At 35.8% G+C, this 20,506-nt stretch overlaps 1 protein-coding gene across 18 annotated transcripts; it reads left to right on the top strand.

The window, feature by feature from the left end:
• Nucleotides 1-2,455: 2,455 nt before the first annotated feature.
• LOC144956260 (FMRFamide receptor-like) lies at nt 2,456-17,257 on the top strand. 18 transcript variants are annotated; one of them, XM_078886716.1, is made up of 3 exons: nt 2,456-2,496; nt 3,990-4,118; nt 14,650-17,257. In XM_078886716.1, the coding sequence occupies exon 3, from the start codon at nt 14,994-14,996 to the stop codon at nt 16,041-16,043; it is 1,050 nt and encodes a 349-aa protein (XP_078742842.1). In that variant the 5' UTR covers nt 2,456-2,496; nt 3,990-4,118; nt 14,650-14,993; the 3' UTR covers nt 16,044-17,257. The 18 variants fall into 18 exon arrangements, with proteins under 18 accessions (XP_078742842.1, XP_078742829.1, XP_078742836.1 ...); XM_078886703.1 differs by having other exon boundaries at nt 14,616-17,257; XM_078886702.1 differs by lacking the exon at nt 2,456-2,496 and adding an exon at nt 2,533-2,622 and having other exon boundaries at nt 14,616-17,257.
• Nucleotides 17,258-20,506: the final 3,249 nt, after the last annotated feature.

The raw sequence follows: 20,506 nt of genomic DNA, 5'->3' as shown, positions 1-20,506 counted from the left end.
GCCGTTAACATCGTCGTCTCTGTCCGAAAAAAATTTTCTAATATCGCCTAAAAGGCGTCATGTCCCGTACTGTTAAATGTTGCTGTTGGCCAGGGACAGCTTGTCGAGCGCTTTGAGCACGTTTAGTGGATATTCCGCTATATAAAACGCTCAATTTTTTTTAAATAGCACATAATGTGTTCTTTTAAAATAATGGCAGTGGACAAAGTTTACAGCCCAATCCATGCCTTCGTTAACATAATATAGATGGAATGAAATTGACGCAACTCAGCTCTTTTAACTTCTATTAATCAAACTTTAAACATTTAATAGGTCACTTACACACATTTTAATGTGTATTTACGTTATATTCGGCAGGCTGATGTTGTGAGTATTTCAACTGAACGCATATTATAAATAGCATGACACTGGGACTTTTTTTTTTGGAGTTCATTTTATGTAAATTATCGGTCTACGAGTAGATATATTAGTCCGTTCCAAATCCCGTGCGCAACGATTGTCGCAAATTCCTCCAAAATTATGAAATGATTGCCGTTTATCTTTTGCATGGGCCTATAATATTTAGAGTGGCATTACAAATTTTGAATACCGATAGTGATTGATCGACGTGTACGAATATACAGGTCTGACATCAGAACCCACTTATGGGCTGCTTATTTTAACTCACTCAACCCTAACAATGACCATATCCGTAGTTTACCCGGGTTAGTTTTACCCCATGCCTATTTATTACATTTTTCGGAGACAATTTATAGGCGTAGTATCAACGCTAATGTTTTTAGTTTTTACATTTTAATGCTAATTGAATAAAACTATTTATGTACATGCTCGTTTTAAATACATTTTTATTCCAATTTCGAAAAGTAGCAAAAATCTCTAGGATTGAATGAGTTAACATCGATGTAATGGACAATATTTTACGTAATTTTAGAGATTTTCATCATAATAATAACGATAATAATAATAATAACAATAATAAAAATAAAAATAATAATAATAATAATAATAATAATAATAATAATAATAATAATAATAATATTAATAATAATAATAATAATAATAATAATAATAATAATAATAATAATAATAATAATAATAATAATAATAATAATAATAATAATAATCACGTAGGCACAGTCTCAAATACAAATATACGAGATGTCGTTTGAAAGACAAGTTGTCACAAGTTTCAAATTGCACAATCTCTGACTATTTTAAAATGAAGCTTAGATATGTATGAACGCAAATACATAAATAAATAAATAAATAAATAAATAAATAAATAAATAAATAAATAAAAAATCAGTCTTTATGCAATACCAGCAAACTTTTTTTTTAAAATTCCAATAGCTTTGACGTTTTTACTTGAAAACATTCATCGTGAAATTATCGGATATAGGTATTCAACATGAAGATGCTAAGGATAGACGGAACGTAGATGACGTCAGTCAGTTCTTTGTTAATATTATTTTAAGATCGCATGTTAGTGATAATAGCTTCTCACTAAATTATATCTATCAGACTAAGAATATTTGTGTTAGTATGTTTAATCTTGCTGGCGGATATTGTGAGCATTTGACTAAAGCATCGGATCAACTTCTTATAAAATAAAAGATAATATTTCATTTGCCACATTATTGGAGGAAAAAAATTATATCGCCGATAAAAATAAAAACAACGATTTACATAATTTCGACAATCTATTCAGTTTTCCCCGTTTTCTGGTTTATTAATGTTTTTTTCTCTCAATTTGGTATCATTTACTATACGGGCGTACTTTGAAAAAATAAAACACGTATGTAAAATTTTAGCCAAAAAAACCCCGTGTCCTTCAAATATCTATCTCTTGATTAAAATGATCCTCATTTTTGCAAAAACTATCAAACTAGAGACTTCAAGTTTGAGAGTATTTCGCCAATATGAGGGTAATTTTAATCAATCGATAATTGGAGGTAGGGTCTTCTTGTCAAAATATTAAATCCGTGTTTTGTTGTTTGTTATTTTTTAAAACCAGAGAATGGCATTATTGCTCAATGGTTATTACAGCCATCAGAAAACTCAATCTTACAGCTTATATCTATTAAGTTGGAAAATAATAATAATAATAATAATAATAATAATAATAATAATAATAATAATAATAATATAATAATAATAATAATAATAATAATAATAATAATGCAGGATAGGATAATATCACCAACTGCTATTTCTGATTACATACAATCATTTTCAACAACTTAATGGTTTGAAATATAAGCTAAATTACATCGTGTAGTTATGCCGATCACGGTTGGAAAATTATTTGATTGCTCGGAGGTACAGAGTAAATTACTATAATGATATTATTGCAATATCATATCGATTTGTATAATATTGCAATATCGATTTATCAAATCCAAGAAATCATCGTTTATTTTACGTATTATAAAAATAATAATAATAATAATAATATACTTTATTCATCCACAAAATGGAAATTCGTTTACAGACGTGGTAGGCATAAAAATGTATAAGCATAAAAATAAAGTTAAGAGTTTATGGCGACAATGTATATATATTACAAATTGAAATATATTGTCCATATGACCCCCAGTTTGAATTGATCAAATGCATAAAAATGTATAAACATAGAATTAAGAGTTAATAGCGACACTATATATGATAATTTTATAAAATTGAGACAGATTATTCTTATGGCCTCTAGTCCGAACTTGTGTATAGACCTATATATATATTTTTAAAAAATAGTATTCTATTTAAATCACAGTTGGGCATTAAAAATTCAAATTCGAACACTGTGTGGTAAAAATGAACTAAGGTGACGTGTTGTCTTTGTTTTTATTGATGAAGTGAGCAGGAAAGTGCCAGAAGACAACAGAAAAAAAGAACTTCGCGGCGGAGATGGGGGTTCGAACCCGCGACCTTACTGGTATGACAACTCCGCCTACAGTCTGAGCTATCCACAACCCCCCAAAGTCGCTTCAAACTTTAGTCTTATTAGAGTTACATGTTTGTGTTGAGAATATTGGCTATTAAGCTTAAATGCTGGCCAACTAACTTCTCGGAGTTTGTGTGTGTTTAAAAAAAAAAAGAAAAAAATTGAGCTTTTATACAGCGCAATATCCTCTAAATGTGCTCAAAGCGGTTTACAAGGGGTCACTGGCCAACAGCAACACATTTAAAATGTAGGACGGGACATAACGTCTGTTTGGCGATATTACAATTTTTTCGGACAAAGACAACGCAGTTAACGGCCAGGTACTCATTTTCCACTTGAGTACGGTGAGAGAATGTGAGTAAAGAGCCTTCTCCAAGGACTCAACTATGCCCCGAGCGAGACTCGAACCCAGGACCTTCCGATCCGAAAGCGAGTGTCATACCACTAGACCACATAACCGCGGTTGTGTTGAACCCGTGACCTCAAGAAGTCGGGGAGAGAAGGCTCTAATAAGACTTGAAGCGACTTTTTGGGAGGGTCGTGGATAGCTCATACGGTAGTATCAGTGCCTACCTCACTTTTCTGGATTAAAAATTCACCACAAATATACACAGACTGTGTAATCTGTGCAAATACCGGAGCAGACTCAATATCTCAATCATTTTGATGTTACATGTTCGTGTTGAGAATATTGGCTATTAAGCTTAAACGCTGGCCAACTAACTTCGCGGCGTTTGTGTGTCTTTAAAGAAATAAGTAGTAGAAATAGTCGTAGATTGTAGCACGTTATATAATTATAGGGGTAGATCAGGGTCAGAAGATAAATAGTAATCCCCGTTACAGCAGAAATACTTTAACTCACTCAACCCTAACACCCATTATATCCGTAGTTTACCGGGTTACTTTTACACCATGCCTATTTATTACATTTTTATGAGGCGTAGTATCAAAGATAATGTTTTATAGTTTTTTAATGTTAATGGTTGTTGAATAAAATTATCTATATACATGCTCATTTTTAATACATTTTTTTTTTCAATTTTCACAGGTAGCAAAAATCTCTAGGATTGACTGAGTTAATATACATCAACAGCATAGTCTCGCACAATACTACGTTAACACATTATTAAACAAAAGAATAATAGTAGATTCTTAATTAATTAAATTTAGGCTATGGGTAAGTTAATTTTTCATCGTTTCACGGTCTATTTCTCAATTTATTATTATTTGTTCTTTATCTGTTTTGTAGATGTTGGATGTGGCTGGTAGCGACCTTCCAATTACTGGTGGCGGCGCTCGGGGTTGATTTTGGGTATATATATATTCTTGGAGAAAAAATGTTAGTGTCCTTATTTATTATACATGCTCTGATGAATAGTATCGAGCACTTTAGTATCTATAAGTACCCATCAACACTCATATATATATATATATATATATATATATATATATATATATATATATATATATATATATATATCAGATCAAGGTAGCAGCCTCTGGCACTTCAGTCGTTGTTTGGATGAATCCCTTTTTTGTGTTGATTGGAGCAGGAAAGGAGTCATCGAAACGATGTTTGGAGATGCTATCAAAAATACAAACTACCTTATTTAATCTGTGCGTTTGTGTATACATGTATTTGTATTTGTGTGTGTGTGTGTGTGTGTGTGTGTGTGTGTGTGAGATATATATATATATATATATATATATATATATATAATATATATAGCTAGAGAGAAAAAGAGAGAGGGAGAGAGATAGAGATAGAGAGAGATAGAGGGAGATAGATAGATAGATAGATAGATAGAGAGAGAGAGAGAGAGAGAGAGAGAGAGAAAGAGGGAAAGAGAGAGATAGAGAGATGTATATAACGTATCACCCGTATATTTGGAAAATTAGACTACTTTTTTTAGCACAGTGGCTTCTTATCAACTAAACTTATTCATCACCAGAATTTTTGCATAGGGTTTATTACAAATGAAATGAGTAAGGTTTCCGTTTATTTAAAGTTTGATCAAACATTAGCAATGACTATGAAAAATGTTTTTTTCTCTTTTTGAGGAAAATTTTTGTCTAAAATCCAAGCCTTATCTCCACTGAGTAAAAATGTTTTTGAATTTTGAAAATCCATTCATAAATAAATAAGTTATACATTTTTAAAGGTGTCATTTATTTGGATGACCCGCAAAGAGGAAAAAAACGCGAAAATATGGGACGCTTTTTCGGCATTTTTTTTTTCGACCTTTCGTTGTATCTTGCGTAATAAGTGGATTAAAAGATTGAAACTTGAAGAGCAAATTAGGATGGTGTTTTGTAAAATACGGGAAAAGTACTCGTCATATTCATATGAAATTTTACAACCAAAAAGAAGAAATGTTCATGTATTACCTTGTTAGCGACAAAGCCTCCACGCCCGGTAGTTTAAGAAATATTTTACTCCAAAGAGTAAAAATCTATTTTTAACGGTCTTCTGGTAATCGCACGAGTTTTGTCGCTTGACATAATCTAAAATGACCTTTTTTCTAACTGTATGCCAACTTTCAGTCATATTCATCGATAAACAGCGTCGTAATTAATATTTTAAAATAGCATATACGAAACGGCTTCGTCCCATATTTTGACGCGAATTCGGGCACTTCGTGAGCGAAAAGAGGCCCAAAGATTTGTGCGGGATAGTCATTGCTACAAACATCACTGGGAGTTTATTATCAGAAAATATAAAACCAAATTTGTTCCATCAAATTTTTGAACTATAATTTTAATCGATGTCCGTCTCCATTGATTTGCCATGGACGACGATTTGTTTTTACCAGATTACAGAAACCTGCAAAATAAATGTGACTCACCGTCTCTAAACGGTATTATGTCGGGATGATTCGGGTGCAAAAAAATGAATTTATAGACAAAAACATGAAACTTGGGGTTTGTTTCGATTTGTTATGTCAGAGAATGAAGACAATTTCTCACAATATTATGTAAGAGAATGAAGGCAATTTTTCACAATGCAAAAGCTCAAAAATTGGCATTTACCATCAATTTAAATTCTAAAGTCACTTTTCGGAGTCCAATTCATCCCGACATGAAACCGTTTTGAGACGACGCGTCACAAATGTGTTGTCGGTCGTTACGATATTCGGATTCAAATGTACTGGTCGTTATGTTTATTTACATTGCTGTGACCCTCAAAAAACGTATTAAAAATTTTGGCCAGAAAACTCGTCCTTTAAATATCGACTTAATAAAACGGTCGTCGTCTTGTCAAATACTCTCAAATCTGGTACTTCACCAAGTCCCAGGTTTGACAGTTTTTGCCATGACGAATGTCATTTTAATTGATCAATATTTAATTTGAAGGACGAGTTTTCTGTCCAAAATTTTAATACGTGTTTTTTCCCCTCAGATTTTTTTTTGAGCTTTTATATAGCGCAATATCCACTGAACGTGCTCAAAGCGCTTTACAAGGGGTCCCTGGTCAACAGCAACATTTAACATGTAGGACGAGACATGACGCCTGTTAGGCGATATTACAATTTTTCGGACAAAGACAACGCTGTTAACGGCCAGGTACTCATTTTACACCTGAGTACGGTGAGAGAATGTGAGTAAAGAGTCTTTTCCAAGAACTCAATTATGCGTCGAGCGAGGCTCGAACCCAGGACCTTCCGATCCGAAAACGAGTGTCATACCACGAGACCACATAGCCGCACAGCTCCAGTGACCAGATTACGACAGTAGATAATTTAAAGGTAAAACAAAATTCAAGTCTCCGTTCTCTACAAAAATTATTTGCTTTTTCCATCATTTCTGATAAAATAATCATAAAGGGTACACATTCAACAACACTGCTCAAATCAAGAAGACCTTTTCATCAGCGATAAAAAGTTTGAATATTTCATATGGTACAGCAAAACCAAGGATTGATGCGTTGACTGATTGACTGATTAATTTATTTAATGTTAGATTAAGTGACCAATTGATAATGATGATAATATTTGGTGTTGAATTGCCAAAAATGTAACGAATTGAAAATGAATTGAATATGTTTATGTTGTGTATATCGCACGCGTGAAAGAAAGAGGAAGAGAGAGAGAGAGAGAGAGAGAGAGAGAGAGAGAGAGAGAGAGAGAGAGAGAGAGAGAATAAATAGGAGTGAAGTATCTGTACAATGTTATAGTTGTCATATAACGTTATAACAAGTGTAACTAAATGACAAATTGCCATATTTATGGACAATAAAATAATAATAATAATACATGACATTTATAACGCGCATTTTCATCACTGGGTGATGCTCAATGCGCGAAACAATAATACAGTGACATTATTATACAAATGAAACATTATACAAACTACATCAACATAATATTATAATTATACAACAATGTAATAACTAAACATAAAGTCATTAATACAAGATATGTTATAATACATCCACATGCTATGTCAAATACGGAAATAATATAAAATAATGATATAATAACATAAACTAAATTAACATTCATATTGGGGTCAAATTACAAAGATGCATTAATCAAGATGTGTTTTAACAAAGAGATGGTGTTTTAACTTTGATTTAAATATTGATAAGGACTGCGCTTCTCTTATTCTTTTAGGAAGAGAGTTCCAGATGGAAGGTCCGACGTGACTGAACGATCTGCCTCCGTAAAATTTATATTTATATTTATTTGTAACAATTAATTTTGTAGAATCTAGTGCAGAACGTAGACTCCTCGTTGGCTTATACGTTTCTAAAAATTCAGTAATATACAATGGTGCTTGATCATTAAGGCACTTATAGCACAATACTGCTAGTTTGAATTCGATTCTCACTTTAACTGGTAACCAATGCAGCTCATACAAAAGTGGCAACGAGTAGGATGTTATCTTCTTTCTTAAAATCAATTTAGCAGCCGCATTCTGGATACTTTGAAGGCGTGATATTTTATCGTTGCTTACATTCGAGATTAATTAATTACAGTAATCTATTTTAGATAGTATGAAAGATGTTATTAGTTTGCATGTTACTTCTCTTGTTAGGAAAGGTCTAACTGAAGCAATTCTTTTTAATCCTATTGTCAAACTTCTACATAGAGAATCAAACTGTGCCTGCATAGTCATATGTTGATCTAGCATTACCCCGAGGTTTTTCACACACGTTGAGAGGTTAATTGTGCACCCATTTATATTTAGAGTAAACTTCAGAAAATCATCTTTCAAAACACTTTTTCTACCACACACCATCACCTCTGTCTTTTCATTATTCAGCTTTAACTTGTTAATTTCCATCCAGCATTTAACATCTCTAATACAGTCTTCAACACGGGTAATCAATGATGGGATATTACTAGGGATATCGCTTACATAGATCTGAGTGTCATCAGCATAGAAATGATACATTAATTTATTTTTAACAAAAATATCCGAAAGAGGTTGAGTATAAAGAGTAAAAATAACAGGACCAAGGACAGACCCCTGCGGAACGCCGTAATTTAGAGGAAATGTTTCTGATACTGCGCCATCGATCAGAACCGACTGAGATCTTGATGTTAGGTATGATTTAAACCAACTAAGCGCAGTGTCTCTTATTCCAAAAGTAATTTCTAATCGTTTAATAAGTATCTCGTGATCAATGGTGTCAAATGCAGCCGAAAGGTCCAACATAGTCAATAAACAGACATGATTTTTGTCAATACTATTAAGAATATCAGTGCATACTTTTAAAAGGGCAGTTTCAGTGCTATGATGTGATTTATAGGCAGATTGGAAATTTTCACTTAAATTATTTAGATGGATATGATACAAAAGTCTTTTTAACACAATGCCTTCAAGCACTTTGGATAGATATGGAAGGTTGGAGACAGGTCTGTAATTTTTCAGTTCGTTTACATTTAGATCGGACTTCTTTAATAGTGGTTTAACAATGGCACGTTTAAACGAGTCGGGGACACTGCCTGAGACCAACGAATTATTTATAAGTTCAGTTATTGTTGGTAACAGTTCTTCAATACAAGCCTTAAGAATACTAGTTGGGATGGGGTCTACTAAGTCACAATATTTTGATGGGCTATCTAAAATGGCTGACTTCACTTCTTCCTCAGTGGCTGGATCGAAAACATGTAGTGGCGTTCCATGGAATGGTCCAAAGCTCGGTGACGATGATGATGATGTATTGTCTAAGTTTTCCCTAATGGATTTTATCTTGCCGTGGAAATAGTTGGCAAAATTTTGAGCTAGTTCGGTGTTATTTCTAGACGCTGGAAGGGGTGTGGATTTCTTACTGCCAAGAAGGTCGTTTGCGGTGGAAAACAGTTCTTTGCAAGATGTAATGCTTTGAAATTTTTCGTTGTAGTGGGCCTTTTTTGGGCATGTGATGGCGTTATAAAGAGCCGACTTAGCTGCTTTGTATATATCCTTAAATACCGTTAGGCCACTCTTTCGCCATTTCCTTTCAGCCTGTCTCTTTTTTCTCTTTAATTCTTTTATCTCGGAATTGAACCATCGCGAGTGTGGTCGATTCGATACGACCCGACATTGTGGCGGTGCCGCACGGTCAATAATAGATCGCAATACTTTGTTGAAGTCGTTTATATTTTTAACCTCATTTATGACGTCACGAATGCTATCTTGTAAACCACTGATATCAATTTGTCTATAATTCCTTGTTGTTATGTTTCGTTTCGGGAGATCAACTTTCTTTAATGCGATATCCACAAATAAAACTTTGTGATCGGATATCGCTAGGTCAACAACTACGGTCTTTCTTATTCTATTCTAAAGATCTATTATTATTATTATTATTTACACCGAACAAAAATGGAAGACCAGCGTGGAAGAGAACTGGAGCGAAATGTGGAAGAAGGAAACACATAGAGGGAGGCAGCATCATCAAAGGCTTCACCGAAAGAATGTCGACATTCCACAATGCCAGGAAATCCTGGGTTACTTCAAATCGCCTTTTAATAGGACAAGGCAGAACTACATCAAATGTTATGGAAATTTGGGCACAGTGATGTCTGCCGGAAAAGTCAGGCAGCTCCAGAGACCAGTGATCACATCGTCTTACATTAATTGTCCAGTAACGAGACAAGAATTGCAGGTGGCTATGAAACAGTTCTTGGGACTGAGGAATAGCTCTGAACTGGGTCTTTATTACTTCTGATAAGGTCACAAACACACACACACACACACACACACACACACACATATATATATAAATTACTTTAAAAATCCATGAAATAATAGTGCTCAACTTATTGATAAAATAAACTATTTATAAAATATTTCAGTGTATAGGTATGAATAATCAACTTCTGCAATATTGTTTTGAGCATTCGCTCTCCTCTGATGAGAGCGAATACTCGAAACAATGTTGTAGAAGTTGATCATAATCATACTTGAACTATTTTATATGTGTGCATATATATATATATATATATATATATATATATATATATATATATATATATATATATATATATATATATATATATAATGGCACGTAAAAAATAAACTTCAAATATCGATCGATTACAATGATCACCAACAACTTATACTTACTTTTTTACTTAGGCCTCTGTGGCGTTTTATCTTTTGCTTTTAATTCCTTACGATTTCTTCGATCTGCACGACATTAAGGTCGACAGGAGGGAGCGCCAGTAACATCTGCTGACCGCCGTCAGCTGTCAGACTTCCATCCAGGTCCAGCCAAAGAGGTCGCCTAACATGAACATTCGGAGAACAGGCAACGTATATGTATCTGGAATGGTTTGAGCGATGCAGTGCCAGACAAATCAGAGAGAAAAGCTCATTCCAAATTATCAGCCTATCTCGACTGTAGAAATCGAGGAAGACTGATTTTTAGGATGATTTATTTCTTGCATTTTTCGAGTTTTTCACCGCCCACAGTTAAAATAACACGCGGAGTTTAAAGGTGCTTGGAGCCATTAGGTCCTGGCAAGGATGATCAAATTACAACCCTGCCTTGACTTTGGTCACTATAATCACCCATTCACTCACTCACCCACTCACTCACTCACCTAATCATTCATTCCCATGTCCGGGATGGTCGTCGGAAGGGGTTGGGGACATATGGGATGAAGCCGTCACAATTCATGAACTACTGAGTAACAAATTGGAGTCAGTGCCATCCAGCGTCATCATCATCATCATCTCTCTCTCTCTCTCTCTCTCTCTCTCTCTCTCTCTCTCTCTCTCTCTCTTTCTTTCTTTCTTCTATCATTCGTCTTTATTGTTTCATTCATCATGTCAGCCTTGCCTCTCACTCGTCCGTAATGGCGAGTGCTCGCCCTCGCTGACGTGAAACGTTTGTCGATCGAGTTAATCGTATTTTGCTATATTCTTAGCTTAGATACTGCTCTTTTGGTGAATACGGACGATGCATTTTGCATTGCGGTTAACCAGGGTGAACAGTATGTGAGACGGTCGTATAAGATACTGTCCTTTTGTTGGTTACAGGTAGAGTTATTTGCTTGGCTTTAACCAAGAAAGAACAGTATCTCAAAATATTGCGCAACATATTACGTCAATGAAATCGCCGACTAACAGAAAAACGCAATTTATCATCAGCTATTATTTAATGTTAGATGCCTTCCACTATGTAATAGAATTAAAGAGTTATGGATGAAAAAACTAAATGTGTCGATTGCGGCAAAACTGGCTGGATCTGGGTCAGCCCAGATACTGTCCTTTTGTTGGTTAGGGCAGATGTTTTGTTAACAAAGGGAAAACCTGAAACATCCACGCCATCTGTCTTCGTTAATTCCATTTGACTTGTATTTTGATTGGAGTCCAATGTTGAATTTTTTTCTTACTATGTGCTGGGGAGGCTGTAAAAAAATTAAAAAATTGAGCTGTTATATAGCGCAATATCCACTTAACGTGCTCAAAGCGCTTTACAGGGGATCCCTGGTCAACAGCAACATTTAACATGTAGGACGAGACATGACGCCTGTTAGGCGATATTACAATTTTTCGGACAAAGACAACGCTGTTAACGGCCAGGTACTCATTTTACACCTGAGTACGGTGAGAGAATGTGAGTAAAGAGTCTTTTCCAAGGACTCAACTATGCGTCGAGCGCGAGGCTCGAACCCAGGACCTTCCGATCCGAAAGCGAGTGTCATACCACTAGACCACATAGCCGCACAAACACGGAGATGGCTTCTTACTACGTTTTGGAGTGGTTGTACACGTGGATGGCTTCAAACTGTGTGCTGGGATGGTTGTCCATATATACCAACTTACTATGTGCCGGGGTGGCTGTACATGTGGATTGCTTCATACTGTGTGCAGGGATGGTTGTACACGCGGATGGCTTCTTACTATGTGTTGGAGTGGGTGTGGTTGTACACGTGGATGGCTTCTTACTATGTGCTGGAGTGGCTGTACACGGACATGGCTTCTTATTATGTGCTGGAATGGCTGTACACATGGATGGCTTCATACTATATTCTAGGGTGGTTGTAGCCTTGGATGGCTTCTTACTATGTAATGGAGTGGCTGTACACGGAGATGGCGTCTTACTTTGTGCTGGAGTGGCTGTACACGTGGGTGGCTTCTTACTAAGTGATAGAGTGGCTGTCCACGTGGATGGCTTCATACTCAGCTAGGACAGCTGTTCACGTTGATGTCCTCTTACTATGTACTGGAATGGCAGAAAGCTCTCTTGCCTTGACTTCCTCATTTATTGGCAGATTGTTTTAAGATCTTCCAACCTTTTCATGAAAACTATGGCCTTCGTTAATTCATTGTCTGACACTATGCAAAAATAAACAAACAAAACAAAACAAAAACACAGACAAAAACAAAACAAAACAAAAACACCCCCCCCGCCAAAAAAAAAACAACAACAAACAACTACGTCACAATAATAGGCGCAGATCACCAAAAGAACGTAAAAATAGTGAGTTTTTCATTTTCATCAGTAGTGCTCACCAGACGAGTTTTCTGGCATAATTATTTACCTCTCTCCTTACCGGCCATTTTCAGGAAAGTCCCCAAAACTTCACACCCAACCTATAGATAGAACGAAGATGACGTCACTCAGGCCTTTGTTATTGTTTTTGCCATCCGCGTTTGTGACTGATTCTCACTAAACTGTATTAACCAGATTATAAATGTTCAAGGTTACACATAGTTTAGTGTGTTGGTACGTTATACTTCCGGATGGCAATGTTGTAAACTTCTTAGCCAACCTCATACTATCTATTAGTGAACTTGGTTCGTGTTGAAAGATTCGTACTTTTAAAACTTCCTCAATGATTCTATTGATGCATTGTCAAAAAAAAACTCATAGCACACACACACACCCGCGCGCACACACACATCCGCCAGTCTGATTATTTATTATTTTTTGTTCATCAATCAAGGGACTGCATTTGGTAGATAATGCATTCTCTCAATATATAGAACGAAATTGACATCACTCACCTCTTTGGGTTTTTTTTTTTAGCCAGCCATTTTAATAGGTAGTTCTCAATAAATTGTATTAATCAGACTATAGATGATGTATGCTGTTGACTTGGATAAGAAGCTCACAGCATTGCCATTTGGAAATATAACGGACCACAACACACAAAACTATGTGTAACCTTGAACGTTTATTGTCTGGTTAATACAGTTTAATGGGAATTTAATGAGAATTTCTCATAAACATGAATGGCACAAAAGTGACGTCAACTTCGTTCTATCTATAAACGTTCAAGGTTACACATTGTCTTGGGTGTTGATATGTTATTTCCGACTGGCAAATGTTGTGAGAATTTTAGCCAAGCGCGAAGCATCAATAGGTTGAAGGACAATTGGATTTAATAGTCTGATGTCACGTCGCCCAGCAACGGCGGCCATCGTGGTTCTAAACAAAGAAAATCGGTACTTTTTATATAGAACTTTTATAGAACTTTTATAGAACTTTTCATGTGTCTTGTGATCAGAATGTGTAAAAGTCAAAACATGATAATATTTATGTTTTTTTCCCCTCTGGATACACTTTTATGCTAGTCGGAGAAACATTTCATAAGGCGTCCGCCATTGTTCGAATAGTTTAGAGCCAGTTACTAAGATACCATGCGTCATTTCTATAGATAGTATGCATTTGGCTAAGAAGTTCAAAACATTGCCATCCGGAAGTAAAACGGACTTACACACAAAGCTGTGTGTAACCATGATCGTTTATAGTCTGGTCAATACAGTTTAGTGAGAAGTACTCATAAGCGCGGATGGCAAAAAACAATAACAAAGGTCTGAGTGACGTCATCTTCGAACTATCTATAGTTTGCTGTGTCTACTAATCACTGTCATTGTTTACATTATAACAGTTGTCAGAGAGGCGTGGTCATCTACCTGTCTATTGCATACCTATGGCTGAGATAAAAAGTCTTGGATGAACCAAAATTTGAAAAATCGTTCGTTTCTGGGAATTTTTTGCCCCGATAAATTTGATGTCGAGATTTCAATACATATTGTGTCAAAAGATGAAACTTGTACTTTCATTAGTTTTGATAATAACAAAAATCCCGCATCGTATTTTTTCTCTAAACGCTCAATGTTAAACTCATATTGTTGTTGATTGGCTCACATGAACAATTTAGAAATTGTTGTCGTTTACACGAGTTTTGATCTCAGCCATCATGTTTGTTTCATCTTATTTTGCCAGCGAAAAAATCGCATCTTATTTGAATTTGATTCAGCAATTTGATCAATGAACACGTACAAAAGCCAAGTCTGTATTTTATTTTACCATAAGTAGTCTACATAAAATACGGACTATTTGACTGATGTGCAAACTATTTAGATTTGGATATGTAACCTAAATATGGAAAAAATTCAAGTTAAGTGACATTTCAAGACATCTCGTCAATTCTGAATAGATTTATTTATGACAACAACAATAACAAAAAAAACAACCACTTCTTTAAAACTCTAATGGTGAAAATAATCTGACGCAGGGGAGTTATTGAGAAAATTGGGATCTAGATTTCTGTCAATGATTGCTTTTTTGGAGTAAATCTTTATTGTTACGCGGCAAACCAAGATGACAGAGAATATCACCGTTCTCCATGTCGGAGAGTCGCTTTACGAAAAGATTGCGAGATTTGAATTCAAAAATGACATACGGTACATCTTATTAAGCATCAATATCGCCATAGCTTTGATGGGAATCACAACAAACATCTTCAACCTCATCGTTTTTGCCAAGCTCGGGTTCAAAGAATCCATCAACATCTCCCTTTTTGGCCTGGCTGGTGCTGATCTCGGCGTCTGCTTCACGACACTCGTCTGCAATGTGGGCGAATTACCCATAGTTGTGGACTATTTCTTTCACACCTTTAAGATCAACACAACAGAAGTTGTCTATGTGTCATTCACCCTACTGCATGGACATTTTATTAGCATTACGATGCTTCACACTGCGTCAGTCAGTTTTGAGAGATGTCTTTGCGTGACAATACCATTAAAAGTTAAACACATATTCACTCCTGGAAGAGTAAAACTCATGGTTATCCTTTGGTACGTGGTGGGGGCAATAAATGCTATTCTCACGTATAGCATCAACAGACTCGGGTACAAATTTTACCCTGAACTAAATATGACTTTACTCGGCTACACGGTTACAGAAAATCATGATTTGGTCAATACGTGGCTGACCCCGCTTTATATTCTATTTTTCATCGTTTTTCTTTTTTCTATTATCGTAGTTTCAACCATCTTACTCATAACAAACCTCAAGAAAAATATGAGTTGGCGTAGCAATCTTAAAACGACATCAAATGATCCTTCAAATAAGGAGAAACGTGTTGTCAAACTAGTCGCTATTATATCAAGTCTCTTTGTGATATGTTATTTACCACACATTTCAATGTTTATTCCGTTAGTTTTCCTTCCAGGCTTCAGTCTCGATGGAGAACTCTCACAGATGGTGTATCTCATTGGCTACCTCATTTTTGCCCTGGAAACTATTAATTCAAGCGTTAACATGTTTGTTTATTACGGGAATAGCTCTGCGTATAAAGACATGTTTTTGAAAATCTTCAACAACAAAATCCCGGAACAAGATAGAAAAATGATGGGAAAGAAGTCATGATTGTTTTTTGTTTTTTAATATTGACCTCTGGAAGATGTCAGTCTGACTTGAACTTAATCAGATTTGCCAACTAGAAAATGTTAAAATTAGTCGTTTTGAAAAGAGATAAATTGTAATCACTATAGAAAACTTTATTGGCCAACGATTTACCCTAACGAGGATGAAATATTACTTTAAAATCCTTAAAAGTATGCAGTTTGGTACCAAACTTTCATTTTCAATTAGTTTTATTGACGTTGAAATACTCGTGAATTTCTGAAATCGGAGTTTAAATTTCTTAATTCTATGAAATGTTCATAATAGTAGGGAGGTCGGCCATAAATGAATAATGTGCAGGTCTGGAGTATTTTATTATGGGTGTCGTCTTCTCCTTCACCACAATCACATAAATATGCCTGTTTCTCCTATTTTGAACATCGTGTGTGTGTTTGTGTAGTGTTTCAGGCGATTGTGTCCGGATAGCAGTAAAAAAAAAATGCGATCTGTTCTTTTTTTAATTGGATTCAATAGCCTGATGTCACGTCGCCCAGCAACGGCCAGCAGCGTGGTTCTAAACAAAGAAAATCGGTACTTTTTGTTCTTCATGCTGGCTAGAACTTTTTCATATGTCATGTGAACAGAATGTATAAAAGCCAAAACATGATCAGATTTATAATGTTTTTCTCCTCTGGATACACTTCTATGCTCGTCGGAGAAGTATTTTATAAGGGTGCCCGCCATTGTTCCTATAGTTTAGAACCAGTTACCAAGTTACTATGCGTCATTACGAGGGAAGTGACGTCACAACTGTTGAAGCCTATTAGAAGGCTGATGTATGCAACAGCAAGAGAAGATTGTTTGCATGGAAACCAAAGCCTCTTCAGACTAAACTGCATGGGCTCTTGCCAGAGCGTATGAATACACCGTCGTTACTTCGTTAACTAGACATTCAAACATGGAGACAATATGAAAGGTGGGGGGGGGGGGCGAAGAAGAAGAAGAAGAAGAAGAAGAAGAAGAAGAAGAAGAAGAAGAAGAAGAAGAAGAAGAAGAAGAAGAAGAAGAAGAAGAAGAAGAAGAAGAAGAAGAAGAAGAGGTTCGATTACCCGCCTAAGTTATTCCCTTGGAATGGACCCTAGAGACAAATTTCCCCTATGGGATGAATAAAGGAAAATTTTTATTCATTATTTATTATCTTGAACCATCCATAAAACGATCTGTAACACTGATGAAAATGAATTTTGTTCTTAGTTTGTTTGTTTTTTCTATATCAAAATGTATGACCCGACACCTCACATGTATTCAGGTATAACGCTTAAAAAACGAAGAAAGGAAAAGATCTTTTTAAAATTCCTGGGTGGGCCTTTTGACCTCCCATAGTAGACATAGGTCACTTGGCGTATCTTTCAACCCCCCCCCCCCCCCTTCCTGGTCTCTGGGTTGCTTTCTGTCTTTGTCTTGGAATGGAATTACTTGGTTTTGTTTTGAACTTGTCGGAGTTCTAGGCTGAGAGGGCTGAGTTAAATGAATAGTGTTTCTTTTTTTGGGAGGTGATAATTTTTCCCTTGTAAATCGTCTCTTTTTTATAAACTGATTGTTATATTTTTGTTTTGAACATATCTTGTAATTATTTGAATGTGTTCCTCTTAGCGGACTCCTGTCCACGGTGTCTTAACGACGCTTGGAGTGGGACAAGAACCAAGGACCTACAGTTCGTTCTCCTGACAGACAGGGTTGGTGTTTCATAATATGGAAGAAATGTCGTGATGTCACCCCCTCTACTTTTTGGGTTCCGTCAACCGGGGTTACTTAGGCCATCCGGGGTTACTTAGGCCATTTAGTAGAATAAAACAGTTAAATTCATGAGTGCTTATTCGATCTATTGGGTTCTAATTATCTAAAAGATATAAGCTACATGTAATTTATCTTTTGAAATAAGCAATCTTGTTTTCAGTAAGTGGCCGAAGTTACCCCGGGTGGCCTAAGTAGCCCCAGTTGACGGTTTCTAAATCCTTGGAAATGTGTATGTACAGAGTCCTTCAAAGAATGAATAAGTTTCATGTTGAATCATAAGGTGGCAGAACTATTCTACTTGCACTTGCAGGCTATGTGGTCTAGTGGTATGACACTAGCTTTCGGCGCATTGTTGAGTCCTTGGAAAAGGCTCTCTAATCACATTCTCTTACCTGGCCATTAACAGCGGTGTCTTTGTCCGGAAAATTGTAATATCGCCTAACCGGCGGCATGTCCCGTCCTACATGTTAAATGTTGCTGTTGACCAGGGACCCCTTGTAAAGCGCTTTGAGCACATTTAGTGGATATTGCGCTATATAAAGCTCAACGCATAGAGGCAGGTTCTACGAAATAACGGACGTCAAAGAGCGAAGGTGGATTATCTTTATTGGCGACCAGTATAGAATATAAGATGCCATCACTCGGAACCCAGAAGTTCAAGGTATATATTCCGTCCTCCGGAAGAGTAGTTTTATACTTCCAATGGGGTAGTAACCGGTGTTTTGACACCACTTTTCTTCCCTTTTATGCTGCATCATCATCATCCATCATGGTTTGTACTCTTGAGCACGTTGCCGGTCAGCTGTCTCCACTTATCACGATCCTCTGTGGTGCGCATGAATTCTGCATTGCTTTTAAATTCACATTCTTATATGTGACCCATCGTCTCAAAACGGTATTATGTCGGAACGAACCATATGCTTAAAAGCCGAATTAAATGTTAAATTGTTCAAAAAATATAAATTGCTGTCATTATAACCCTAAAATATGGTATCAATTCTCCTCAATGAAACATACAAACTCAACACAAGTCTGATATTTCTGGCTATAAATTCAATTTTCAACATCTTAACCAACCCGACTTAATACCGTTTTGAGACGAAGGGTCACATATTATTCAAATATGTCATTTTCTGACTTCCTCTAGCTCTCTTTCCTTCGATCATCCCAGATGTTATCGACTCCTCTATTCTGTCTCTTCTCCACACATGTCCCAGAAACCGTGGCCTATTTCTCATGGTATATATCAATTATCTTCCTTTTCTCACCTTCACCAACACTTCCTCGTTCCTAAACTGCATAACTCTTTCGTAATTTTAGTATCCTCTTATAGTTAAAATCTCTTACAAACTCTGCTTCCATTTCTCTCTCACTCTCCCTTCTTCATTGCTTTGAGCTGACGCCTATATAAAGGTCTGACATTCGAAAGTAATTACGGGCCTGGTCTAACATTGTAACAATAATATTTTGTGTCATTTTTTGAGATTTCCATTACAACAATTAGCCCATAATGAATTGGGTTATCAGATCTGCAAACAAGTGCACGTCATTTTAGGCGTGTCTTGTCACAATTCTCTTTCCGTGATTATTTTAAAATTGAATTTCCTTTATTTTATCCCTCAGTCTTGTCTTCTGGTTATTTTTAAACGAAAATCATTATAGCTGCAGTGGGATAATAGTAATAGGTCTACATCTCAAGCGACGTGCACATTTTTGCAGGTCTGATAACCGAATGCAATGATGAGCTTGATTTGACATTGTTGGAATGAGCAACATTTTTTGTGTGTTGGTTTAAGGGTATTTGAAGAGTACTTACTTATTATCCAGCGTCGTCCTCATTGACGTTGGCTGCCAACACTCTGCAATGACAAATGTCTGCCTATTCCTCCAATCTGTTGACGGTATTGTACAGCTTTCTTCCATTGATATCTGTCCATTCTAGGATATCTTTTATATAACTGGACCTTGGTCTTCCTCCTCTTCGTTTGCCCACCATTTCCCCCTGTACCACAGCTTTCATTAGGGTGCATGGGTTTCGCCATATGTGTCCGAAAAAACAAACTAGTTTCCTCCTTTTGATGACATTTAGTAGTTCTGGCATGACCTCTAACTCTTCAAGTCAGTATGCTGTTATTCGTTCCTCTTTCCATCCAGCTTACCCCATTATCCCAAAGAGGTCAGTGGGGAAAAATTAGTGCTGGGCGGGTACCCGCGGGTAATAAAGTTAAACCGGGTACTCGGGTAAAAGGGGCGGGTAACGAGTACCCGCTTCAAAAAATGGAAACCGAACTGAGAGTGGAAGTAATTCAATTTGGATTTACATATTTTACATGACATTTTTCAAAAGATTTTCCTCCTTTATTTCTCAATTACATTGATTTTTTTGTTTTATTTGTTCAATTTGTATTGTTAACACGATTTATTAATTATTATAATATATATATATATATATATATATATATATATATATATATATATATATATATATAATTTCTTATCTTTTAAAGGAATCTCAGGTTGTTTTTTTTTTGTTTTTTTTTTGTTTTTTTTTGGTTTCATTGTAGTCAATTATCCTTGTTTCTTACTTTAGTTTCGTTTCATTTGTTATAATAAATAATAAATATATAAAAAAATAAAAAGCCCCCCCCCCCCCCACAAAACAAAATTTTGGACAAAAAGTCACCCCTGCC

The sequence above is a fragment of the Berghia stephanieae genome, chromosome 11 (assembly GCF_034508935.2).
Source record: "Berghia stephanieae isolate SIO BIC M18660-M18661 chromosome 11, UCSD_Bste_1.3, whole genome shotgun sequence".
Classification (NCBI taxonomy): domain Eukaryota; kingdom Metazoa; phylum Mollusca; class Gastropoda; order Nudibranchia; family Aeolidiidae; genus Berghia; species Berghia stephanieae.
Note: the sequence above shows the minus strand (reverse complement) of the source record. Positions and strands in the feature narration are given on the sequence as shown.